This window comes from Onychomys torridus, chromosome 4 (genome assembly GCF_903995425.1).
Source record: "Onychomys torridus chromosome 4, mOncTor1.1, whole genome shotgun sequence".
Classification (NCBI taxonomy): Eukaryota; Metazoa; Chordata; class Mammalia; order Rodentia; family Cricetidae; genus Onychomys; species Onychomys torridus.
Genome location: NC_050446.1, coordinates 61815038 through 61836343, shown reverse-complemented (window position 1 = coordinate 61836343; position 21306 = coordinate 61815038). Strand labels below are relative to the sequence as shown.

General features: G+C 38.0%; 1 protein-coding gene and 1 pseudogene across 1 annotated transcript; both read left to right on the top strand.

Moving 5' to 3' along the window:
* The first annotated feature begins 4638 nt into the window (after positions 1-4638).
* LOC118583219 (putative olfactory receptor 5AK3) lies at positions 4639-5583 on the top strand. The gene has a single exon (XM_036186640.1). The coding sequence runs from the start codon at positions 4639-4641 to the stop codon at positions 5581-5583; it is 945 nt and encodes a 314-aa protein (XP_036042533.1).
* A 13002-nt stretch (positions 5584-18585) lies between these two features.
* On the top strand, positions 18586-19528 carry LOC118581767 (annotated as a pseudogene).
* Positions 19529-21306: the final 1778 nt, after the last annotated feature.

Sequence of the window (21306 nt, the reverse complement as noted above, 5' to 3'; positions counted from 1 at the left end):
ATTTTGTCTGGGGCTTGCGCTTGCACAGTTCTTGCACACGCTATCACAACTGCTGTTAGTTTACATGTGCAATTGTCCTGTCGTACACTAAAAACAGTTTCCTTATTGTCATCCACTCCCTCTGACTCTTACACTGTTGATGCCTGCTTTTCTTTGATGATCCCTGAGCCGTAGGAGGAGAGGATGTGGTATAGAGGAGCTATTTAAGACTGAGAACTCTGCAATCTCATTCTCTGACCTTGACAAGTTATGGGTCTCTGTGTTCATAACCATCCACTGCATTTTTTAAAAAGTTCCTCTAGTAACAATTTAGACATGCATTAATCTAAGGGCATAATGGTAAGTCATTGGCAACTGCTTTAGTACTATTTCAAGTCACAAAATAATAGTAGTAGATTCCACTCTAGAGGCTATAACCTACATAGCCACAAATGGGCAATCTTTGGCAAGCAACAACTAGGATTAGGCAACCCAAATGGTGGGAGTTTTGGACATTGAAGGGCCTAATTCATGCACTTAATTCTTTTTTATTAATTCATTTAGATGTTCTAACTTTTCTTTTCAGCATCAATTTTTAAATAATGTTTGAAAATTAAGAGGCGTTGTCACATTCCTTTATCAGTTTGGGAAGAATCACATTTCATTACATTGAGTGTTACAATCCATGAAAACTGTTCATTTTCAGTATTTTTCATTTCTCTTATCAATATTTTCTAATTTTCTGTGTAATAATTTTATGTATATACTTAAACATTTCATTTTTCAACCACCAGTAAAAATATTTTTAAGCCTCAATTCTCATCAGTCTATTGCTAGTATAGAAATACTATTGATGTTCAAATAGTCATCTTTTATTCTGAAATTTCTTCAGCTCCTTAACATAGACCATTGTGTCTTTTACAAGAAGGACAGTGCTATTTTATGGTTCCTGAAATGTGTTACTTTTATATGTCTAGGCATTGGGTAGAACTTTCAGAAGTATGATAAATATCATAACAGATGAGGATATATTCACTTTGCTCTTGATCTTAGAAGGCAAGTGTTTAGTCTCTAATCACCAACGATGGTTTCTGTAATTTTTTTTTTTTTTTGCCGGAGCTGAAGACCGAACCCAGGGCCTTGCACTTGCTAGGCAAGCGCTCTACCACTGAGCTAAATCCCCAACCCCAGTTTCTGTAATTTTTTTCCAGCAAGTTAAGAACTAATAATAGGAGCCTGTTTTCTTACAATAGTGAAGAATTGTTGAATTTTTCCAAATGTCTTTATTCATAAATATATTTAACCATTTATTTTCTATCTGCTATGAACATATTTGAATACACTGATTTGGCTTCCATATCTGAGATGAGAGTAATCATGGACTAAATCCCACCTGATCATGTATACAATTCTATATGTGTGCCCAAATTAAACCATTGATTTTTTTTTTTTTAAATCTTGCTTCTTCATTGATGTGAGATGCTGGGGAGTAGTTTTCTCTTTCCATAGTCTCCATGTCTGGTGTTGTGAGTGAGAATAGCGAGAACTCACTCAAGGTAAGTCAGAAATCATCTTTCCATGTAGTATTTAATTCCCCCTTCATTTTGGTGAATTCTCCACAACATTTTTCAATTACACTTATTTATTTTGTCTGTTTGTCCCCCCCCCCAGTCTCTGTGCATGAGTGTGTGTGTGTGAGAGAGTGTGTGTGTATGTGTGTGTGTGTGTGTGTGTGTGTACTTGGAATGTAATTTGTTCATTCATGGGTAATTTCTTTAATTATATAGTATTTTACAGGTGTAAAGGTCTATTTATATGAATTATAATTATGCGAGCAATAATTTCAACTCTGCTGAGTAGGCTACAGAATGAAAACAATACCTGATGTTCAATACTAGCATTTATCCTTCAGTAATTGTACTTCCACTTATTCTCTGTGAAGGGTGTGTTATTTTTAGCTGGGTTCTTTGAGTCCCAAAGATAATGCTTTCTCAATACAATTTCTGCTTTCCCCAATGGTATTCACACTGTAAGCAGCAGAAGCTCTGTTGTCTTTGGGGAACTGAGGGCCTATAAGTTAGAAGAAAAAGTTGTAACAGGTGAATTGCTTTCTAGAGGACTTTAAACCAGTGCTCATTGTTTTAACATTCCTTTCAGTTTTCTCCCAGTAGACTTATCAATACCAATCCCTGAACCCTTTAGGGATTCTACAAGGTAAATATAGTCAATTATTTGCTTTCCCTGTTGCTGATTTAGGATTAGATTTTCTTGACTCTAATGAGTCAGTAATCAATAAACACAATCCACGTTATAAGGTACAAATGTGTACCATTACTACAAATTCATAGATTCATGCCTTTTAATTAAAAAAAAAAAACTTTCTTGTACATGTTATTGAAATACCATCCCTTTAAAATAAGACAGACAGGAACTGGAGAGACGGCTCCATAGTTAAGAGCACTTGCTGTACTTTCAGAGGGTACAATATCGTTCCAGCAGCCACACCGTGAAACTCACAAGTGCATATAACTCAAACCCCAGAGGAACTGATAGCCTTTTCTGGCTTTTGCGGCATCTCTCTCTCTCTCTCTCTCTCTCTCTCTCTCTCTCTCTCTCTCTCTCTCTCTCACACACACACACACACACACACACACACACACACACACACACTAAAAATAATAACATAAATCTTTAGGGAATAAAGACAGCTATAAAGAATAAAATCCCTGAAATTCAGTGACATAAAACAATAGAACTCTCAATCGCATCAAGTGCTACGATAGAAATACATTGTAGGAAGAAGAGCTACTTTAAACACAATGTGTTCCTCAGAGTTCACCTCTGGAAACATTTAGGGGTCATCCCCTAAGGGAAGGTGATCGGATTGTGATGGTTCTACGCCTGTTGCTAAGTTAATGGCTTTGCTGTAGGACAAAGTTAGCCATCATCACGTAGAATAGATTCGTCATGCCAGAGATTTAGTTCTCGCCATCTCTTGCCCATCTACCTTCTGCCATGGAGCAATGCAAACGAAGGCCCTAACTTGACACAGCCTCTCCTCTTGGACTCATCTGCCACCAGAACTATGATCCAAGTACATCTATTTTTTATACATAAATTACTCAGTTTCTTTTTTTTAAGCCAATATAATAAGAGTTTTTTTCTTTTTTTTCTGAGTTTCATTATAAATTACTAAGTGCTATAGTAACACAAAGTGTAGTAAGAGAGGATCCCTGCTCTACAGATTCATTCTGTGGCAGATAACACAGAGATTATACCCCTCATCCACACAGATTCCAGATTTCAGACTCCCATGGACTTTTTCCTACATCTGGCTTTTGTTGATCTGTTTTACATCGGAAGTAGGCTTTCATAAGCAACAGAAGCAGGATATCAGACTTTGTAAATAAAATTACATGATACTGAATAGAAGATACTGAATGTCATATGAAGAATAAATAACATTACTTTTAATTGTCCCTTAAAATCTAAAGGTCCATTATGATAAAAATTATGTTATTTGATAAAATTCAAATTTTAACCTGATGTTCTTTCTGGTATCCAGCCACCCAAATATATTGCTTACAAGATGTTCTTAAATGTTGATCCATGTAGAGCAGGTGAAGAATAAAAAATAAAGTGGAGATTTGTATAATTTCAGTTTCCATAGGAATGGAGAGAAGAGGCCTGCATTAGCCTTAGATGTCACATGCATCACCTTTGTTAGTCCCGCTGGACAGATTTTAGTAGCATGGCCATGGGCTTTGAGATCATCTCAGTGTACAAGTGTGACTGGAACTGCAACTCCCTCCTGTTGCCTGAAGAAAAGACAGGTGTATCAGTGGGCCAGGAACCAGTTTCTACCATACTAAAGTTGATGATAGAATATTCCACCCTGAGCAATGCTTTTCAATCTGAAATGGAATGATTGTAAAGACACTGCATCATGGAGTTGAAAATTCTACACTGTATAAAAAAACCACACATGAACTCACCTTGGCGCTAAACCCAGTTACGTGCAAAGATTCTGTAACAAAAAAAAAATGTATAATTTAAAAATAAGCTACCAATGTATGTAGATCAAAGTGTTAGCACATGGTTTTCCCTTAGCCTTGGTAATAGCTCAAGAGAAAAATCAGTCAATGCCATGGGAAATGCAAATCAGCCTCTTATAAATTTATGAAATATGGGGATTCTTTTAGCACAAACAAGTACAAAGCCATCATGAAGCCAACAAAATTGTGTAGACCTTAGAATTGTCTCAAAACTTTTTTCATTACTAATTTCAAGAGCTTGAAGCACAATTAAGAGTCTAAAAAGATAAATGTGTAAAAATTATATAGGGTTTTGTGGTCAAAATTATATTTGTATATTGCCTTATGTAATTATAGATGCATGTATCATAGAATGGGAAAAGTATGAGATTTATATTTCTTAGAATTGTATATTCAATGTTGACTTTTCTGTGAAGTATCCTTTACCTTTAAATGAATCCATTGCTAAAATACACATGCAGAGCAACAAACCCATTTGTGAGTTTTTATTATGGATATCAAAGTAAAGAATGGAGTGAAAAATAAGGACTTTTCTTAAATCTGATGAAAGATTTTCTTTCTTATTTCTCTCCTTTTCTTTGTCACCTATAGACTCTTGATAACCATGACACAAGGAAATGATACCAAAGTCACTGACTTCTATCTTCTAGGATTTGGGGTCCAACGTAATATTCAATGTGTCCTCTTCATGGTGTTTCTTATCATCTATGTGATGTCCATGGTGGGTAACACTGGGATGATCCTCCTCATCAACACAGATTCCAGACTTCAGACCCCCATGTACTTCTTCTTACAACATCTGGCTTTTGTTGATATCTGTTACACATCTGCCATCACTCCCAAGATGCTGCAGAACTTCATACTAGAAGATAAATCAATAACCTTTAAGGGATGCTTAATACAATTATTTATTTATGCAATATTTGCAACCAGTGACTGTTACCTCCTAGCTGTTATGGCAGTGGACCGTTATGTGGCAATCTGTAAGCCCCTTCACTACCCCATAATCATGTCTCGGCAAATCTGTATTCAGTTGGTAGCTGGTTCTTATCTCATGGGATCAATAAATTCCTCAGTACACACAGGGTTTACATTTTCACTCTCCTTCTGCAAGTCAAAAATCAACCACTTTTTCTGTGACATCCCCCCAATTGTCACTCTTTCGTGCTACAACAACAACACTAACTTCATGCTAATTTTAATTTTTGTTGGATTTAACCTGACATTCACTGTGCTGGTTGTGATACTCTCCTACATATACATCATGGCCGCCATCTTTAAGATGTCTTCCACTGCAGGGAGGAAGAAAACCTTCTCCACATGTGCTTCCCACCTGACAGCAGTCACCATTTTCTATGGAACCCTCGCTTACATGTACTTACAGCCTCATTCTGACAATTCTGAGGAGAATATGAAAGTGGCCTCTGTGTTTTATGGCATTGTGATTCCCATGTTGAACCCTCTGATCTATAGCTTGAGAAACAAAGAAGTCAAAGATGCTATAAAAGCCACCAGGAAAAGGTTCTTTAAATTGGATTTAAATTATTAAAATTTAGTACATCATATTACAAAGCGGAGGTGTGTTACTGCAGCTGAAATTCATCTATAATGTCCACAAACCATCACTGTAGCTCATTTAGTAATTTTAAACTAAAAACAATGGCCTCTGAAATCATGTCCAGAGACTTTCATCCTAGAACATTTGAAACATCTCAACTTCTGATGAGAAGAATTCATGGAGATTATTCAAATGCTAAGAATTAATGTACATCTGAAAAAGTACTATTTCAAATTTATTTTTAAGTGCATACAAAATCCCTCCTTGTATACTGTCATTATTAAAATTAAGTCATTATATTCCTGTCATTTAAACAGTTCTGTAAATTATCTACAATGGGATCCATTGCTAATTCTGCCCAAATTATTTATTGCAAATAACCCTAAATTTTCCTATTTACAAAACATGTTTTTACCCAAGCTATCATTTCTACTCAATATTTATACATTTGCTACCTTCCTAGGTACTTGAGAGTACTTATTTATGTCATCAGTCATCCTCTTGATATAATTATCTCAGTCTCTGGGAAAGAGAACTACTGGGAGCATCTTCTATTTCTGTCTCCAATTGAGATAATTTTAAATGAATTAATATAAAAACTTACTGGTATATATCCACTTCAAAAAGGCATATGGATCTCTTTTGTTTAAACAAACAGCTACAGAAACTTGATAGGAATTCCAATGGAACCAAGGAACACTTTAAGTCAAAAGGTAACTGTTAGCAGGAAAGCTGTAGTACCATATTGTACTTCACATCAGTGATCTGAAGGAATATAGGAAAGACTCATTGTAAAACAGTAGATTGCAACTCAGAGCAAACTGTTTTTCAGAGTACACCTTGATCAGTCTATGTTATATACCAACCATAGATGCATATTCAAAAACTAGCCACTTGATCTCTGTTAAAACAAAATACTCATTATTATACCTTCCATGTTTATTAAATTTCATGAATTTACTAGTTTTTATTTTTTTCTTTTTTATTCCTTTTACATACCAACCACAGATCCCCCTCTCATCCCTCCTCCCCTCCCCCAACCCCTGCCATCCCCACCCTCTCATTCAAACCTCATCCCCTCCTCCAACAGGGTAAGTTCTCCCCTGGGGAGACAGCTAATCCTGGTACATTCAGTTAAGGCAGGACAAAGCCCCTCCCTCCCCACTACATCAAGGGTGAGCAAGGTATCTGCCCATAGGTAATAGGATCCAGAAAGTCATCTCATGCACCAGGGATAGATCCTGATCATATTGCCGGGGGCCCATTAAACAGACCCACCTATACAACTGTCTCCCATATGCAGAGGACCTAGTCCGGTCCCATGCAGGTTCCACAGCTGTCAGTCTAAAGTTTGTGAGTTCCTATGATCTTGGTTCAGTTGTCTCTGGAGATTTCTCCATCATGGTCCTGACTCACCTTGCTCTTATAATTCCTCTTCCCTCTCTTCAACTAGACTCCTGGAGCTCGGCCTAGTGCTGGATTGTAGATCTCTGCATCTTCTTTAATTAGTTACTGGATAAAGGCTCTATGGTGACAGTTAGGGTATTCACCAATCTGATTACCAGGGTAGGCCAGTTCAGGCATCCTCACCACTATTGCTAGTAGTCTAATCTAGGGTCATCCTTGTGGATTCCTGGGAATTTCCCAAGCACCTGGTTTCTTCCTTACCCCATAATGTCTCCCTCTATCATAATATCTCTTTTATTGCTCTCCCACTCTGTTCCTCCCCCAGCTCAACCATCCTGCTTTATGTGTATGAGTATTTTTACCTGAATGTATGTCTGTGCACTATTTGCATGTCTGGTACCAGAAGAGAGTTTCAGATGCCCTCAAACTGGACTTGTAGATGGTGTGAACTGTCATGTCAATGCTGAGAATAAAAACCAGGTCCTCTGGAAGAGCAGTCAGTGCTCCAACCTATTGAGCCTTCTTTTCTGCCCCTAATATAGCTTCCTTTAGATGAATAAACAAAGCATGCGCACAAATGAGTTGAATATGGCCAGAGAGAGAATATGTAGTGCCTGGACCTCTTCTACAACAAATGCATGATGGCAACTCATGATTTATGAGATCCAACAACAGTTCCTGATATTACTATAGACAGACACTCAAGTCTTCATTCAGAATTGGAAAGGGGGGCTTGAGTGACCATTCAATAAAGTTCCTGTGTTGCAAGAAAAGCAACCTGAGTTTTAATCCCAGAACTCACATGAAAAAAACTGTGTTTAATGGAATGCATTTGTAATCTTGGCACTAGGGAGGCCAAGAGAGTGGATCTCTGGGACTTTATGCCAGCCAGCCTAAATTCTTCAGCCATGTGCAGATCACTTCTTGTCTCAATAACAAGGAAGAATACCAAATATGCATGCAAGTGCTCAGAGAGGTAGGGGGATAGCAAGGGAGTCATCAGCAATTATAGCTAACTTCATAAAAATTATAAATCTAGGCAGGCAGTGGTGGTGCATGCTTTTTATCCCAGCACTCAGGAAGCAAAGTAAGGCAGATCTTTAAGAGTTTGAGGCCAACCTTGTCTACACAGTGAGTTCCAGGACAGCCAGAACTACAGAGACCCTCTCTCAAACAACAAACAAAAAGTTATAAATCTAAACCCTGAGAGAATAAATATGATATTATGAACCAAATATCCTGGAATAAGAGTCACAGCGAGAAAAGAATAGCTACACAGGCAGAAAGACAACGTGTTTATCATTCCATGAGCATGGTCACTGCTACAGCAAAATGCAACCAATGTCTGTGCTTTGTGTGTTTATCATTCCTCTATGAAAACCATCTGTGATTTTAAGGGGAAAATAATGTGATAAGAATTAGATAGTAACTCAAGCAGCCTTTATGTGTCTCGGTTTTCATACCTGAGACATGGTCTTGATTTTAATCGAGGTTATGTGTCTTGAGGAGATGTTGTGAAGAATTAAATTTACCATTTAAAATGTCTGGCATGTACCCTCAGCTCCTGGGAGGTGATCTCTAAATTGATGCAATATCCTGCCTAACAGGAGTGAGTTGTTTGCTTAGAGGACTGGGACTATGGATAGTGGTTTCTTATGGGAGTTTGAGATATTCTTTAGCAATTTCAAACTCAGAGGAAGTGAAGAATGGAGGTATTAACTGTACAGCTTGTGTATAAAGATTATCCTTGTTGCCAGCATGCTACCAAGCCTCAATAAAATTCTGGATGCCAAAGACACAGGTGAATTCCCTGGATTGACAATACTGTGCATCTATCTCTATTTGTTTTCAATAGAGCAAAACATCATGGAGGACAAGGAAGTTTTATATTTACACAGATATGAGGCATTGCTCTAGGCATCTCTTCCTTTATCTGGTTCATATTTTCATCCTTGTTGTTATAATAAAAATGTGCTTGTCTATATACTGTTTACCATGGTTTTACTTGGCAATCTATAGCAAAATATCATTGACTGGGTGGATTATAAACAACAGTATTTTCTTTCTCATGGTTTCAAAAACTAGAATACAACATTAAGTGGCAGAGGTGATTCTGGTAAGGATGTTTTTCTTGGTCATGGTTATTCACATCTCATTGTATCCTCTTTTGATCAAAAAGAAGCTTGTGAGCTCTCTACATTCATTCAGGAGGACTTCATGTTCATTGTGTGCTTACTTTCCAAAAATGGTGGCACTATGAAATAGTGAACTTCAGGGAGTCACAGATTTAAAAGTCCTCTTCTCCCCTAAAATTCATATCCATCTCACATGCAAAATGTCTTTTTTCCATTATAACAATGCTAATGTGCTTGCTACATATCAACTTCAGAAGTCTAATGTCCCAAATAATTATCTCAATATCATCTACATAAAATATAGGTGAGTTTCATGAAATTATTTGTTCTAAATTCTTTTCCAACTATGAATCTGAGAAAATGGTCAGTATGTGTTTTCAAAATAACAGTTGCTGGGGAGAGGAGAAGAAGACACAAGTGCCTAGAGGGGTCTGTTAGACCATCCAAGCTACCCAGAAGAGCCTCCTTCATCTACAAGCTATATGCAAGTTGTGCAGAAACCTGCAGGGATGTAGCTTTCCTGAGTTGTCACTGAGTTGTTGGTGAGCTTTTTGGTAATGCATCTGCCTTTGAGTAATCCCTGCCTTTGTAGGTAATCCTTCCTCCATATTTCTGTTAACAACCCAACATTGGTTTGCACAGAAACAGAAATACACACACACACACACACACACACACACACACACACACACACACACAATGATAAGAAAGACATTCCTACTGCACAAGAGAGAGAGAGAGGGAGGGAGGGAGGAAAAAAGGAAGGAAGGAAGGAAGGAAGGAAGGAAGGAAGGAAGGAAGGAAGGAAGGAAGGAAGGAAAGAAAGAAAGAAAGAAAGAAAGAAAGAAAGAAAGAAAGAAAGAAAGAAAGAAAGAAGAGGAAGTAAGGAGAGGAAGTAAGAAAGGAGTAATGGACCCTAAGAAACTATTGAATCTTGGAGGTGAGTTCTGATATTCTAAAGCTGGGGAATAATCTCCTTTGGTCCCCTATACTACCCTCTGAATATTTTAGAGGTGGGGTGGAAAAACTGCCTTTCAAACTCACACTGAGAGACTTCCTCATGAACATCATACTTATCATGTCCCTACCAATATATTATGCATGGTTTCTTAATTAAGCTCCAGTAAGAAATAAAAATTTTTTCATCTCTCTGTCTCATCAGTCCTGGTGTGAATCATTTTACTTTTTCCACAGCACCTCAAAATTCCCCCAGCCTCTACTCACTACATACATCCAAGACTGCTTCTCTATTTTTAAACACTTGAAACAGATGCCCTTCACTCTGTGTAAAATTTTCAGCCTTGGAGAATTTGGGCTGCTATAACAAGTTACTATAGTCTAATTTGTTTCTAAGCAACAGGAATGTATTCCTCACAGATCTGGAGAGTAAAAGCCTGGAATCAGGGCAACAACCTGAGCAGGCTCTGGTGAGAGTTCACTTCTGACTTGCAGACTAACAACTTCCAATGTTAACTTCAGCAGCAGAGGGAGAGAAGAGAGGGGAATAGAGACATAGACATTTGGTCCATAACACTAATGTTCTCTGAGATATTCCACTAAACTATTATATTATATAAGCGTCATTTTGGAGCATCCCAAATGAACTTGGAATCAGTGTAAGAGCTATCCCTGATGGCTTGAGAGCCAATGAGCCTGTCCTGCCACTAGCCAGCTACCACAGGCAGTAGAGCTGGCTCCACCACTCACCTGGGCAAAGCTGGGAAAGCTGGCCCCGGTGGCATGGTCATGGAGAGCTGGTAGGCTGACCAACTCAGCTACCACCTAGGTCCAGATCCAGAGCTTTGAGTTGGGTCTGCCTCAATATCTACTCTATCTAAGAACTGCTGGAGCATGTGAAGGGGCCAGTCCTGTAGAACCAAAGGATCCAGTATTCATAGTGTAGCAGAAGCCAGAGGCCTTAAACCAGACCACTGACTCATTTGACTCATTTTAATGAACATTTGCGAGTAAAGCTATTTGGGCAAAAGGGCAGACTGGACAACACACCATGACACATCATAGCTTCCACAGCAAGCTATTTTTTTGTGGTTTTTTTATTATTTTTATTTTTTGTTTTCTTTACGAGGTGGCGGGGGATGTTGCAATGGCAGAAGGCAGATATGGAGGGACAGGAAGATGAGTGGAATTGGGGTATATGATACAAAATTCACAAAGAATCAACAAAAAGGTTTTTAAAAATGTGTCCATTGAAGCTACAAAGAAAAATGGCTTCTGTGGAAACTGTTTCTTCATAATGTATAGTTTTATTGATCTTTTGAAACTGATTTTCTTAGCTAGCTAATAGAGTAAAGAAAAAGATATAAAAGGAGAAAATGTTTACTTGGGTTATGATGAAATCTACAAGGGATTCTGGGTAAAATCTACGAAGTGTACATTGAGTCTCATTTGGGCAAGATATTCCATCAACTCTCCTCTTTCATTGGATGACAGTCTGTATATGTTAATATTTCCACACATACATCATAATTTCGGTGATTCCTCTTCCATAGTTTAAGAGACAGAAACTCATTATGCTAGAAGGGAGGTGCCACAACACATAGAGGGATAAACAAAACTATCAACTACAAATACTCTAAAATCAAGTGCTGATGGGGTGTAAAATAAGACAAGAGATTACGTTGTTCTGTGTTACACAGACCTAACCAATGGCGCTAAGCACAAGGCAGCTGAGTGGTATGGAAAATTTTTGTCTCTTGGGCCAGGTTACAGATATGGCTGTCACTCTATTCTCTTTGTGGGTCATTATCAAGCTACAGAAGACACATTGGATTGTGAGGCAACCAGTGTATAAGAAACACTAGGGAAATCACAAGCATACTAATCTTGACTCTCAAACATTTGTTTTAAAGGAAAAATAAATCCCTGCATTCAAGTCAATATTTGATTGTCTATGAGCAATCGAATTCCTAATTGGGATTGGAGCTAACAATGAGGACTGCTAAATGTCAATTCATTAGCCTTTTTCTCTTCATTCAACTAATCAAAGGAAAGCTTTGTCTGTAGTCATTAAGTTAAATGTTTAATCATAGCGAAGTTTGAGGTGTGTGAAACTCACAGTCTCATTCCACAGAAAGTTATATTAAATATTCTAATTTAGTAAAGTCCAAGCAGAATAAATGACTGTGTGTAGGAATGTTTTTATATTGATTTTTTTAAGAGAGGGAAGAGAAAAATCAAGTATGAAGTTCTAAATGGACAATGACCAATGTGATACTACAGAATTAATTAATGTAACACTGTATCTGTTTGTCAAACTGAATGTCATATGCCTTCAAATTTAGAATACATTCAAATTTTCTGTTTTATAGAAGGCCATCTTTTATTTTACCAATTATATTGATGGGAATTTTATATAAAACTAAACATGGGCTCTTTGGCATAGGCAAAGATGCACAAAGGTGCTCATAATGAAGAAAAAGCCATCAGTGTTAAAGAATAATTTCTGACTCTCACTCTCTCTCTCTTAGTGTCTATATTTAAATCTATGCTAAAAGCTTTTCCTTAATAAACTTCAACTTTGAGCTGCCCTGCCTCTGGTTCCTAGCCATCCAGGCAGTGCCAGGTGTGGGCTCCCTCTCATGCCATGGGCCTCAAGTTGGACCAGTCATTGGTTGTCCACTCCCACAAGTTCTGCACCACCACTACCCCAGCACATCTTGCAGGCAGGACAGATTGTAGGTCGAAGGTGTTGTGGCTGGGCAAAAGAGAAAAAAAAGTCAATGGAATGATTCCTAGATATTCTGCTATACTCAAAGATCAGAGCCTAGTCCACTTGTCATCAGAGAGGCTTCATCCAGCAGATGCAGAAACGCACAGCCAAACATTAGGCAGAGCCAGAGGAACCTTGCAGAAGGGGATATGAAGGGTTCTAGGACCCAGAGCAGTCAAGCATACCACAAGAACAAGGCCCACAGACCCAACTAAGCAGGGCCCATAGGGGCTCACAGATACTGGAACAACAAACATGTACCTTTTATGGGTCTGAGCTAGGTCCGCTACATATATGTTATGGTTGTTGGCTTGGTGTTCTTATGTTTACAGGGGGGGGGGGGAGTCTGACCCTTGCCTGAACTTGTGACCCTTTTCCTCCTTCTGGGTTGCCTCATCCAGCCCTGATATGAGAGTTTGTGGCTAGTCTTATTGTAACTTGTTAAGCTATGTTCAACTGATAGCCCTGGGAGGCCTGCCCTTGAGAGAGAGAGAGAGAAAGAGAGAGAGAGATGGATCTGGGGGACAGGGGTGGGGGAGGTACTAGGAGGACTTGAGGAAAGGGAAACTGTGGTCAACATGCAAAGAAGAATAAAAAAAAACTTCAACTTTGTTTCAAATAAACAAGGAACAAATAGCATGAATATATTTCTAAAAATAACACCAAAATTTGTCATCTCGAGAAAGTTTAAATTCACCTCACCACAGAGTCAAAAATCACTAGAGAATGTTATTTATCCAATGATGTCTCAGCCCCTGAGCCTCATATTCTCAAGAGAGTCGATACTGATCCCTTGGGCCCCAGCAATAAATTCCCCAAAGAGGAGAGAACATTCAAGAGAGCCTTGGTTGACAATCAGCCTGCTCCAGCTGCAGGCAATGAGGCGGAGCCACCCTGGTGTAAGTAAAGCAAAGCAATTCCGTGTTCATCCACAGTTACACATCTCTGCAGTGTGGGAAGGAACTGGCAATGCAAAGGACCTGCAGCAGAGTCCAGCCTGGCTCTCAAGACCAGGAGGGTGCTGTTCTCCATCCCTGGTGGTGTAATAAAATGCATAGTGGTTGGAATCTAAGTATTGTCTGGGAAACTATATGAATGAACACGAAAACGAATCTACTAATCACTTTACAAACTATGAATATTATACACCTTTAACATTTTTTGAGAGTTCCTTATGTGCCTTACGTATCTTCTTTTCAGACATGTGTTATGAACTTATTTTCTCCTGTGTACTGTGCCTTTTCATACTCTTAATCATTTTTATTTAGCAAAAATTAATTTAAAATTTTCATGAGGTTTGATTTACTTATTTTTATCTATTATCCTATACTGCCCTATTTTCTCAATTGTTACATCTTATATAACATAATGAAACAACAGGGTGCTGGCTTGTTAATCCTTGTTACTTTACTCTTTGGGAAGTCTTGCTTAGTCAAACAACTTTTTCCTTCCACATAAATTACACAATAGCCTATTCTATATCTAGAGAAAAATCTTACAGATTAGGAACTATGTCCTATTGTGTGTTAATTTTAAGCAGATTAACATCATATTATGCTGAGATTTTCAGCCCATACAGCTTGTTTACTTATGTAAGTCTTTGGTTTTATTTATCATTGTTTTTTGAGTTTTATCATACGGATCTTATACAGTTATGATTAGATTTATACTTAAATATTTATTCTTAAATAAAGTCTACTTTAGTGACTATAAATAAAACATCAGTTTCGGCTTCCATCTTCCCTTGTTAATATGCAGAGTTGTTTTCTCTGTGGTCATCATTCATTCTGCAGTTTTGCTAAAGTGACTTGTGAGCTCTAGAAGATGACTGTGGACTCCTTGGGATCTTCTGAATTACTCATGTCACCTGCAAATGCATACAGGTATATTTATTCCTGTCTAACATGTATAATTTTTATTCTTCTCCAGTCTTTGGTCTACTAACTAGAATTTCCATAAACATAAGGAATAGCAGCGATGATGATGTGTTTATCTAGGGAGGCAAGCATTCATATTTATAGATGTTCATTGAACTGAGAAAGTTTCTACTATTCATAGTTTGAACCTTCTCTTTTTTCTTTCATTTTTTTTCTTTTTCTTTATTCTTCTCTCACACAATACATCCAGACAGAAGCCTCCTTTCGCTTCCATCCTCCCAGTTCCCGATAACACTTCTCTCCACTAGATCCACTGCTCTTCCATTTCCCTTCAGCAAAGAGCAGGCCTCTCAGGGGTATCAACCAAACACAACATAACAAGATCCAATAAGATTAGGCACAAACCCTCATAGCAAGGCTGGATGAGACCATCAATAGGAGAAAAAAAAGGTTCTCAGAGCAGACAAAAGAATCAGAGACACCCCTGGAGTGTTAGCAGTCCAACAAAAACCCCAAGCCTAAACAACCACAGAATGTACACAGAGGACCAAGCATAGACCACCCAGGCAGACTCTGTAATTGCCACTTCAGTCTCTGGAAGCTCTATGATCCCTGCTTAGTTGATCCTGTGGGCCATATTCTTCTTGTGTCCTTAACCCCTGTGGCTCCTATAGCACTTCTATGGGGTTCATTGAACTCTGCCTAATGTTTAGTTGAGGGTCTCTGCATCTGCTCCCATCAGCTGCTAGAGGAAGCCTCTCTAATGATGATTGGGCTAGGACTCCACCTATGAGCATAGCAGAATATCATTAGGAATTACTTCATTGACTTTTTTTTTTTCTTTTTTATCGGTCACATTTGCTTCTACCGTAGTTCTCTGGCCCATCCAGCTTCTGGCTCTGGCCACCCAGGCAGTGTCAGGCATGAGTCTCAAACCGGATTAGTCACTGGCTGGCCACACCACAAGTTCTGAGACACCACTGCCTCCAGCACGTCTTACAGTCAGGACAGGTAGTGGGTTGAAGGTTTTGTGGCTAGGTTGGTGCCCCTTTTCTTAAAGTCATGACCAAGTGTTGAATTCTGCCAAATGTCTTTTTCCACAAGTTCACACAATCCTGTAATTTTCTTCTCTAGATTGTTTATGATAGATTATATAACTTCATATTCTGAAATGGCCTCTTGCTATAGCAGCCAATCACACTATGTAATATAAGACTTTCTGTCCATCTGTCTCTCTGTATCTCTCTCTGTCTCTCTGTCTCTGTCTCTCTGTCTCTGTCTCTGTCTCTCTCTGTCTCTCTCTCTCTCTCTGTCTCTCTCTCTCTCTGTCTCTCTCTCTCTGTATGTGTGTGTGTGTATGTGTGTGAGTAAGATTTGCAAGTATTTGTGAAAAGATTTTCCTTCAAAAGTCATCTGAAGTATTGGGAAGTAGGTTTCTTTTTTTACTATTTGTATCTTTCCTCCACAGTTTTATCCATTTATCTGCATTTTTTCTACTGAAGAATAAAAATTTCATACATTCATTATTATGCAATATGCAATGTATCTGTTGCATATATTCATATTACATATATCCATAATTTCATTATACATTTGTTGAGCATCTAGGCTGGTTCCATTTTCTTGCTATTACAAATATGACAGCAATAAACATGGATGTGTAAGTGTATCTGTAATAGTTCTCTAGATGTATGTTCAGGAGTGCTGTAGATATATAGTAGAGTAGTTCTATTTCTTTTCTATTTTTGAGATAATGTAACTACAACATTTCTTACTTCCGTTTGCTCCTTCCAAACCCTCCCATATGCTCTTCAAATCCACAATCTCTTTTTTGTTATTGAAAGCATATGTGTATATACATTTATTTCTAAATATAACCTGTTTAGTCCATATATTGTTACATATATGAGTGTTTTCAGGGATGACCATTTGGCGATGGACAACCATTTGGTGTGCTCTCCCCTAGGGAAGACAACCTCTCCCACTCCCAACTTTCCTCAGTTGCCTGCAGTTCTTTGTGTAGGGTTGAGGTCTCATAGGCTTTTCCTTATCCACTTTGACATGCCCATTGGTATCATCCTTTTTTCATTTTTTGTTTGGGCAAACATGTTGGTGAGACTTTATAGGTGTCACTTCTGATGTTATTGGAGACACAGTCTCACCTCAGACTCCCTGATCTTCTGGCTCTTTCAATCTTGCTGCCTCTTCCTCTGCAAAGTTCTCTGAGCCTTCAGTGTAGAAGTGTTTTGTAGATGCATCTGTTGAGACTTGGCTCCACACTCTGCATTTTGATTGCTTGTAGTTTTCTGAACTGTCCATACTGATATCCAAAATGTTTTTACTAGGTTACACTCACACAAGCAATGAATAAGGATTCTCTTTCCCCATTCCTCAGCATTTTTTGTTGTCTTTCTTTTCTTGATAATAACCATTCTGTCTGGAATGAGATGGAATCTCACAGTCATTTTAATTTGTATTTTTCTGATAGCTAGGGATATTCAACTCTCTTTAAAGTACTTACTGACCACTTGTATTTCTTCTAAGAACTTTCTGCTAGCTTTATTTAAAATATGTTTTGATTAGAAATTTGAGAGTCTTAATGTTTAATTTCTTAAGTTCTTTATATATCCTGTGTATTGACCCTTGTCTGAGGTACAGCTGAGAAAGATTTTCTTCCATTTCGGTCTGTTGATTCTGCTAATAGTCTCTTTTGCTGTGCAGAAGCTTTTTAATTTCATGTAGCCTCATGTGTCAGGTCTTCTGGCTATTTCCTTGTGAATGCCTATACATTGAAGCATTTTTCCTGTTTTCTCTATTTTACCATTTAAGATTTCAGACAAAGTTCTTTGATCTACTTTGATATGCTATTGTATGGGGTAAAAAATATGAATCTAATTTTATTCTTATACAGGTAGGCATTCAATTTTATTCACACATTTTGTTGAATAGACCTTATTTCACAGAACGTATTGATACCTTTGTCAAAAATTAAATGGCCATAGCTGCAGGATTTATTCCTATATTCTCTGTTCTATTTCTCTCTGTTTCTGTTTTTGTGCTGGTACCAGGTCTTGTTGCTTTAGTTCTACAGTGAGGTCAGGTGTGACTATATTACTAGGTGTGTTCTTTCTGCTTAGGATTGCTTTGACTATAGTTGGCCTTTGTCTCTTCATATGAATTTTGTTTTCCCTAGTTCTGTAAAAGATGTAATTAGGCTTTTGATGGGAATTGCATTTAATCTCTAGCTAGCTTTTGGTAGTATAGACTTTTCACAAATTAATTCTACCAATCCAGAAGTGTGGATAGTCATTCTATATCTAGTATTTTCTTCAATTCCTTCCTACACTGTCTTAGTTTTCATTATAGAAGTATTTCAATTCTGTCGTGAGCTTTATTCCTAAATGCATTAAGTCTATTGTGAATGGTTATTTTTCCTAAGTTCTTCCTTAATAAGCTCATTGTTTGCATATATTAAAAACTACTATTTTGTGTTGATTTTGTATCCTGCAACTTTATTGAAAGGGTTTACTAAATCTAAGGATTTTCTAGTAATCTGTATGGTCTTTTGAGTATTGAGCACATCTGCAAATAGGGATAATTTGACTTTTTCTAAGATGTATTCTCCATTTTAAAATGAATCATGTCTCAAACACACTGACTTATAAAGTAGTTTCTTATCATAGATATAGAAAATCATTTAGAAGCTGATAAATATAATGATTGCTTGTCAGGAAGAGCCAACTCAAATAAAATGAATCAAGGAGAACAAACTGCTAATATAAAGAAATCCCTGAGATTTCTTTCTTTGTCCCTCCTCTTGGTCTTCTCTAGATTTTCGGTGACAATGACACAGGAAAATGATACTGAAGTCAAGGGCTTCTATCTGCTGGGATTTGGGGTCAAGGGTGATATTCAGTGTGTCCTCTTTATGGTGTTTCTTGTCATCTATGTGACGTCCATGGTGGGTAACACTGGGATGATCCTCCTCATCAACACTGACTCCAGACTTCAGACTCCCATGTACTTCTTTCTACAGCATCTGGCTTTTGTTGATATCTGTTACACATCTGCCATCACCCCCAAGATGCTCCAAAACTTTGTAGTAGAAGACAAATCCATATCATTTGGAGGGTGTGTAGTGCAATTACTGTTCTATGCAATCTTTGCAACTTGTGACTGCTATCTCCTGGCAGCTATGGCGGTGGACCGCTATGTCGCCATCTGCAAACCACTTCATTACCCCTTAGTCATGTCCCGAAAAGTCTGCATCCAGATGGTAGCTGGTTCCTATCTCATCGGATCAATAAACTCCTCAGTACACACAGGATTTACGTTTTCATTGTCATACTGCAAATCAAATCACATCAATCACTTTTTTTTGTGATGTTCCTCCAATTATCAGCCTTTCATGTTCCAACATTGACACTAACATCAGGCTTCTTGTTACCTTTGTTGGATTTAACCTAATGTTCACTGTGTTGGTTGTTATCTTTTCCTACATAAACATCATGGCTGCCATCCTAAAGATGTCCTCCACAGCAGGAAGGAAGAAAACCTTCTCCACATGTGCTTCCCACCTGACAGCAGTCACCATTTTCTATGGAACCCTCGCTTACATGTACTTACAGCCTCATTCTGACGATTCTGAGGAGAATATGAAAGTGGCCTCTGTGTTTTATGGCATTGTGATTCCTATGTTGAACCCTCTGATCTATAGCTTGAGAAACAAAGAAGTCAAAGATGCTATAAAATCGACAAGGAAAAAGTTCTTTAGATTTAATATATAACAATAAAAATTTACCATATCAAATAGTCAGAATAATTGTACAACTGTATTTTAATAATTAGGAAATTTGAAGAAGTAGGTTCTTAAATGACAACCACTCCCATTAATGCATCTGAACTTATAATATAGGGAATAGTTTGAAACTTATATTTGAAACTCATAGTTTAAAATTTATGTTTCATACTAACATGGAGAAGACTTTATGGAGACTATAGTAGATATTGACAAATATATTAAAAAAAACTTCATGAAATACCCTTTCAAATTTTTTTAAATACTTAAATGCTTTCCAATGGTGGGCCAGGCTTGCATTTAGTCAAGCTTTTGGCCAAGGGGGTGCCATGGAGGTCTCCAAATAAGTCAGGCTGATGCTAGAACAGAGGGTCACTCTCCAAAAACTGAGTGTGGGGAGGGTGCCTTGCAGAGGACAATATCAACACAGCTCACTAAATGTAGAATGATGGAGCTGGTGCCTGCATGGAGCCTTCACCCCTGCATTCTAGGCTCTTTGGAGAAAGTAGGCACTCTACAGGCTACAGAAAGAGAAACCTGGACTCCAATTTAGCCACAAAACCATTGACCTGTAATCTGTACTGCCTGCAAGATGTGCTGCAGCCATGATGGTACAGAACTTGTGGGAGTGGCCAAGCAATATCTGGTTTAACTTGAGGCCCACACCATGAGATGAAGCCCATGCCCTACACTGTCTGGATGGCCAGGAACTACAGACTGGATAGCCCATAGACCTAGAGTAGAACAAAACACGACTGTCAAAATTAATAAAATGATTTCTAATGATATTCTGCTATACTCACAGATTCATGCTTTGTCTGGTCATTATCATCAAAGAGGCTTCTTCCAGCAGAAGATGAGAGCAGGTACAGAGCTCACAGCTAAACATTATGGGGAGAGTCTATATTGGTGGTCTCTATTGGGTCCCTCCTTTTGGAGATCAGGGAACCCTATGGAACAGGATGAGGAAAGACTGTAGGAGTCTGAGGGGATGGAGAATACCAGGAGAATATGGCCCACTGAATCAACTAAGCAGGGCTCACATGGTCTCACAGAGACTGAAGTAGCAAGCGGGGAAGGAGGGCTTGCATGGATATGCACCATATCCTCTGCATATTATTTTATGACTGTTAGCTTGGGATTTTGTGGGACTCCTAACAGTGGGAGCAGGTGTGTCTCTGACTCTTGACTGATCTTGAAACACTTTTTCTCCTATTGTGTTGCCTTGTCCAGCCTCACTATGAGGGATTTTGCCTTGTCTTATTGTATCTTATTTTGGTCTGTTGGCTGTCATCTCTTGGAGCCCTGCTATTTTCTGAAGGGAAACAGAGGGGAATGGATTTGGGAGAGAAGGGAGGGGTGTTAGGAAGGTTAGAGGAAGAGAAAACTGTGGTCAGGATGCATTGTATGAAAGAAGAATCTATTTTCAATAAAAAAAAAACACACTTCAATAACTAGGAAACTCTTATCTGTATATAATAAATATTAACATTGACTTTTATTATTTTATTCTATAAATAATTGCCTATATGAGGTCTTTTATATATTCTATTCAAATTATTACAAAAATCTGAATGTGAAATAAATGTATTCATTTTTAAACTGTTTTGCATTTCTATCCCTTCCATCCCACATTCCCATTATTATTACATTCCATGGTACTTTATCCCTTATTTTTTTTTTACTAACAAATTCTTTATTTTCAGTCTATACTAATCTTCCCTATGAACTATAACACAACAAACACTTTCTATTTCTATCCCAAGT